General features: G+C 41.5%; 1 protein-coding gene across 1 annotated transcript; it reads left to right on the forward strand.

Moving 5' to 3' along the window:
* Positions 1 to 2,881: 2,881 nt before the first annotated feature.
* LOC109867683 (activating transcription factor 7-interacting protein 1-like) lies at positions 2,882 to 4,648 on the forward strand. The gene is made up of 2 exons (XM_020456940.1): positions 2,882 to 2,950; positions 4,121 to 4,648. Exons 1-2 carry the CDS (start codon positions 2,882 to 2,884, stop codon positions 4,646 to 4,648), a joined length of 597 nt encoding a protein of 198 aa, XP_020312529.1.
* The last annotated feature ends 372 nt before the right edge of the window (positions 4,649 to 5,020 follow it).

The following is a 5,020-nucleotide window of genomic DNA, read 5'->3' on the forward strand; positions in this document are numbered from 1 at the left end:
TGATGAGGGAAAACAAATATTTAATCCATTTTAGAATAAGGCTGTAATGTTACAAAATGTGGGAAAAGTGAAGGGGTCTGAATACTTCCCGAATGCACCGTACACCATCACAAATAAATAAATGATTCATTTGTTTAGGCAGGTCCTAAGAAATCTTATACGACTAATCACATTTATTTTGAGTTTAGTTATGTTACTAGCATAGAGCTACATGGCAGCACCATGCAAATGAAATTCAACAGACAAGACACACTGTCATTTAAAACAAAAGTGAGATTTTGAGATTTTGTAGGTACTTGTATGTGCTTTAGAAACCTTAAAATCTGCTCTCTCTGATCATGTACAGATAAAAAAGCACAAATCTGACCTGGATGAAACTCTGATTTGAAAAAGTCACTTTTCTATTTTCTTTCCAGGATACAGCACTTCCTCGCGTGCCTTATTGCTTTTATAAAGCTGTTACCAACATACAGTATTATAACAACAATGAATGACACATTTTCATTAACTTTATTTTGATAAGTAAACGCATCCAATTCAATTCTTCCACCAAATGAAATAGTCAGGACAGAATAATAGTCTGGTCAGAGTTCTTTTGGTCATGTTTTTACAGACAATCTCTATTCGTTAAAGGTGCTACACATAGGGGGCATAGAGGCATCACTACAGACTCTGGTTCAATTCTAGGGTTTGGCCGTCACTGTAAATAAGAATTTGTTCTTAACTGACTTGCCTAGTTAAATAAAATACATGCAAATATAATTTCTGCCCTATGTGGAAGCAGGTGAATTGCAACAGCACTAGGACACACTCAAAACTGTCGAAACATGTCTATGGTTCAAAACAGTCTCTGGGACCGTTCTGAGACAACAAAAATATAAAAGAGCAATGAGGCTGATGCAACAGATCAGACCATTTAGCTTATTAAAATGTTGCTAAAGTTGTATTTCTTCATATTATAACAAGAATGTGCACATGGCTGTAGGCAACCTGTGGATGTTCCAAAATGTAATTAGTTGGAAAACCTTGTTTTCTCAAAAGTGCACCTTATGCGCAAGCTGTTTCATGTGACAGATTAAAATATATGTTAGAAATTAACTTCTCTAGGTTTGGGGGAGCTATTTTCACATCCAGATGAAAAGTGTGCCCAAAGTAAACTGCCTGCTACTCAGGCCCAGAAGCTAGGATATGCATATAATTGGTAGATTTGGATAGAAAACACTCTAAAGTTTCTAAAACTGTTTGAATAATGTCTGTGACTATAACAAAACTGATTTGGCAGGCGAAACCCCGAGCATAATCCATCCATGGAAATCTGTTTTCCATTGGTTTTCTATGGTAAGCCCGTTTTAATAGAAATATGCTTGCAGTTCCTATAACATTCTTTAGAAATTGACACTTTCTTTGTTTTCCTCCGGTAATGAACACAGTTTATCCCGTCTTAAATTCTATCGATTATTTATGTAAAAAAATACCTAAATTGTATTAGGAAAGTTGTTTGAAATGTTTTGATCAAGATTACAGGTAACTTATAAGATATTTTGTAGTCATGTTGCGCGAGTTGGAATCTGTGTTTTTTTTAATAAATTGACATTTTGACGGAATTAATCGAACAAAAGGACCATTTGTGATGTTTATGGGACATATTGGAGTGCCAACAGAAGAAGTTCTTCAAAGGTAAGGCATGAATTAAATCGTTATTTCTGACTTTTGTGTCGCGCCTGGCGGGATGAAATATGATTGTCTGTGTTTGTTTGATGGGGTGCTATCCTCAGATAATAGCATGGTTTCCTTTTGCCGTAAAGCCTTTTTGAAATCTGACATGATGGCTAGATTAACAAGAAGTTCAGCTTTAATTTGGTGTATTGCACTTGTGAATGGATGAAAGTTAAATATTTGTAATAATTCTTTTTGAATTTGGCGCTCTGCCATTTCACCGGATGTTGTCAAATCGATCCCGTTAATCCCGTTAATGGGATTTAATCCATAAGAAGATTTATTAAGAAAGATGGGAGATCTTAAGATTCCCAGCTAGCAATGAGGAATCGGCCCAGAAGCGGCCCTCTTCCTGGGTGCCGGAACGGATTGAATTGGCCCGGAATCGGGTGTCGGACTCAGCCGGAATCAAAATGAAAGACTGCCCAGAATCGGGCCGTTTCTGTCTACCGGAATTCAGCGAACTTTGCCAGCATCTTACCAGAATCCCCAGAGAAGCTGCCCAATGCAAATTTAAATAAATGTATACACATTTACCCGATTTAGTAATTGTATTAAATATTACTATTATACATAGAAATTATACCAATCCACAGAAAAACATTTTGGGTCAGAGGAAACACCATACACCTGGTGACCATGTCAGCGTGCATGCGCCTGTCCCACCACAGCGCGATGGGACAAGGACATCGCGGCCGGCCAACCCCTCCCTTAACTCAGACGACACTGGGCAAATTGTGCGTCACCTCATGGGTCTCCCGGTCACAGCCGGCACGGGTCTCAAACCAGCATCTGTATCAACACAGTTTGCACTGCAAACAGTGTCTGCACCACAAGTTTTTAATGCTTATGAATTGCCTTGCACAAAGTATCAAAATACTAAAATACTACACAAGATACTACACAAGACTCTTAAAGAATTTAATTTCAATGTTCATTGTATTTTTTGATCACAGAAACAATTAGAAAACATGGAAAAATAAATCATGAAATGTTTATTATATAAAGCAGCCCGTATAATCATCTGCCAGAGTGTAGCCCCAGTCGGCCTGAGCCCCAAGTAATACATTTGGGCCAGGTAACTCACACCGGAATCTGCCCGAGCTCAATCCCCGCAGCCTAGCCATAAGTAATACTGCCGAAGGCGGCCCAGACTGGGGGCCACATGACGTCGGCCGAGTCTGACTTTCAGCGGAGGGCCTCGACTCTCAGCCGGAATCGGCCCAGATCCACTGTGCTAGCTGGGTTACTAATATCACTAGGATTATGCCTTTGGCTGCTGGACAATAAAATAACCTTGATTTGAAAACCAATAGAACATGAGAAAAATGCTAGTTTCAATGGCATATTAAGTGTTTATAAAATAATTCCCTCAACATTTCTATGGTTGTATTTTGTCTACGCTACTTTGAAATAAGGTAAGACATGCTGCATGACATGAAATAGAACGTCCAGGTTTAAACAATTAAGTTTAGAGTTAAAAATGTTGACCTCCTCCCCTCAGATTCAAGGTGGGTGATGTTTAGTGAGCAACAGGGCATGTCCTTCACTCTCCGGCCGTTTGGCCATTTGATCTGAACAAGCTGTGCTTTGAGTAGGCCTCTGTCGACAAAATCAAGCCTTTAGACATTAATGTTAATCATCATTCATTATATTTGTAAAACATGTCAGGTGTTTAGCCTATATTTATGTAATTAAAAAATGATCAAAATTTGGCTACCTTTTCAGCATCGGTTTGGACGGACATGAGGCTGTAGCCAATAGGCCTATGCTGTAACGATTGTCGTCGGGAGAAGGAGAAGAGGACCAAAGTGCAGCGTGGTACGTATTCATAATAATTTTAATAAAGATGAATACTGAACAAAAACAACAAACCGACAAACGAACAGTTCTGTAAGGTGCAACAAAAACACTAAACAGTAAATAACTACCCACAACTCATAGTGGGGAAACAGGCTGCCTAAGTATGGTTCTCCATCAGAGACAACGATTGCCAGCTGCCTCTGATTGGGAACCATACCAGGACAAACACATAAAAATAGAAAACATAGAACACAAAACATAGAATGCCCACCCCAACTCACGCCCTGACCAAACTAAAATAGAGACATAAAAAAGGAACTAAGGTCAGGATGTGACATATGCATATCACCTACACTTTGTCATGTAGCCTAGGCTTTTTTATTTATGTACATTTATGAAAACTAGATTTTAATATTATTCCAATGTTGGCCTCTGATCCAATTCTGATCCGAGTAATTGTTTGATATTGTGATTTTTGTGTGATTTAAAAAAAAACTTTAAAGTATATTCTTCTTGTCTGATTATAATTTTTGGGGGACTTTTCCTAGACAAGAGGACAAGGTTGAGTCCTGAGGAAGGTGCAGTACTGCTTTTCTAGCAGCTTCCCAGTCCCAGCACCAAAACCAGAGGAGAGAGGGAAGAAACGGTGTCCCCAGCGACGGTGAGCTCCCTAGCAAAAGTGCGCCCCGGCAACGGTGAGCCCTCCAGCAACGGTGACCAGCCCAGCGACTGTGACCCCAGTAGCGGTGACCCCAACAATGGTGACCACAGCGGCGATGATCCCAGCAGCGGTGACCAGCCCAACAATGGTGACCCCAGTGGCGGTGTCCACAGAGACGGTGACCCCAGCAACGGTGTCCTCAGCAACGGTGTCCCCAACAGCGATGACCCCAGTGGCAGTGACCCTAGTGGCAGTGACCCTAGTGGCAGTGACCCTAGCGGCGGTGAGCCCAGCAGCGTGGGTCTCGATACAGGGCAAGGCCACCACCCTGCTGCCTGCTCCAAGGTCCTCACCCTCAACACCGGGCAGAACCACCACCCCGCTGCCAGTGCCAAGGGCCTCACCCTCAACACCGGTCAGAGCCGCCACTCCTCTTCTGGTACCTGTGCTTCAGCCAGCCCAAGGTGAAGAGAAGAAGTAGTGTGGCCTCACTGAACCGTGTGTGTTCCTGAACATTCTTCCTGACATCTCAGGCACTACAGTGGAGAACCCCCAGTCCATAGTGTCAGGAAAGAGCCAACCAGATACCGGCTGCATCCTGACAAAGACTTCCATGACACACCCCACCCACCAAACTTAAAGTGGTTTTGTCATGCCCTTTTCAGCTCAGCCGGGCTGAAAGGATATTTTAAATAAATGACTGGACATGAAAGAAGACAGTTTTGGGTCCTGAGTTCACTTATCTAAGAACTGTTGTATTGTTGCCTTGCATATGTTGAATATTTGAACAAAATATTCAGGATTCACTAGTAATGTTTACTTACCTATTGTTCTTATAGC

This window comes from Oncorhynchus kisutch, linkage group LG22 (genome assembly GCF_002021735.2).
Source record: "Oncorhynchus kisutch isolate 150728-3 linkage group LG22, Okis_V2, whole genome shotgun sequence".
NCBI lineage: Eukaryota > Metazoa > Chordata > Actinopteri > Salmoniformes > Salmonidae > Oncorhynchus > Oncorhynchus kisutch.

Bases quoted from the DNA above. Each gene is read 5' to 3' on its own strand.
- LOC109867683 (XM_020456940.1), top strand. From the start codon at position 2,882: ATGACGTCGGCCGAGTCTGACTTTCAGCGGAGGGCCTCGACTCTCAGC. The intron at 2,951-4,120 runs GTGCTAGCTGGG...CTTTTCTAGCAG, and splicing joins GGAATCGGCCCAGATCCACT to CTTCCCAGTCCCAGCACCAA.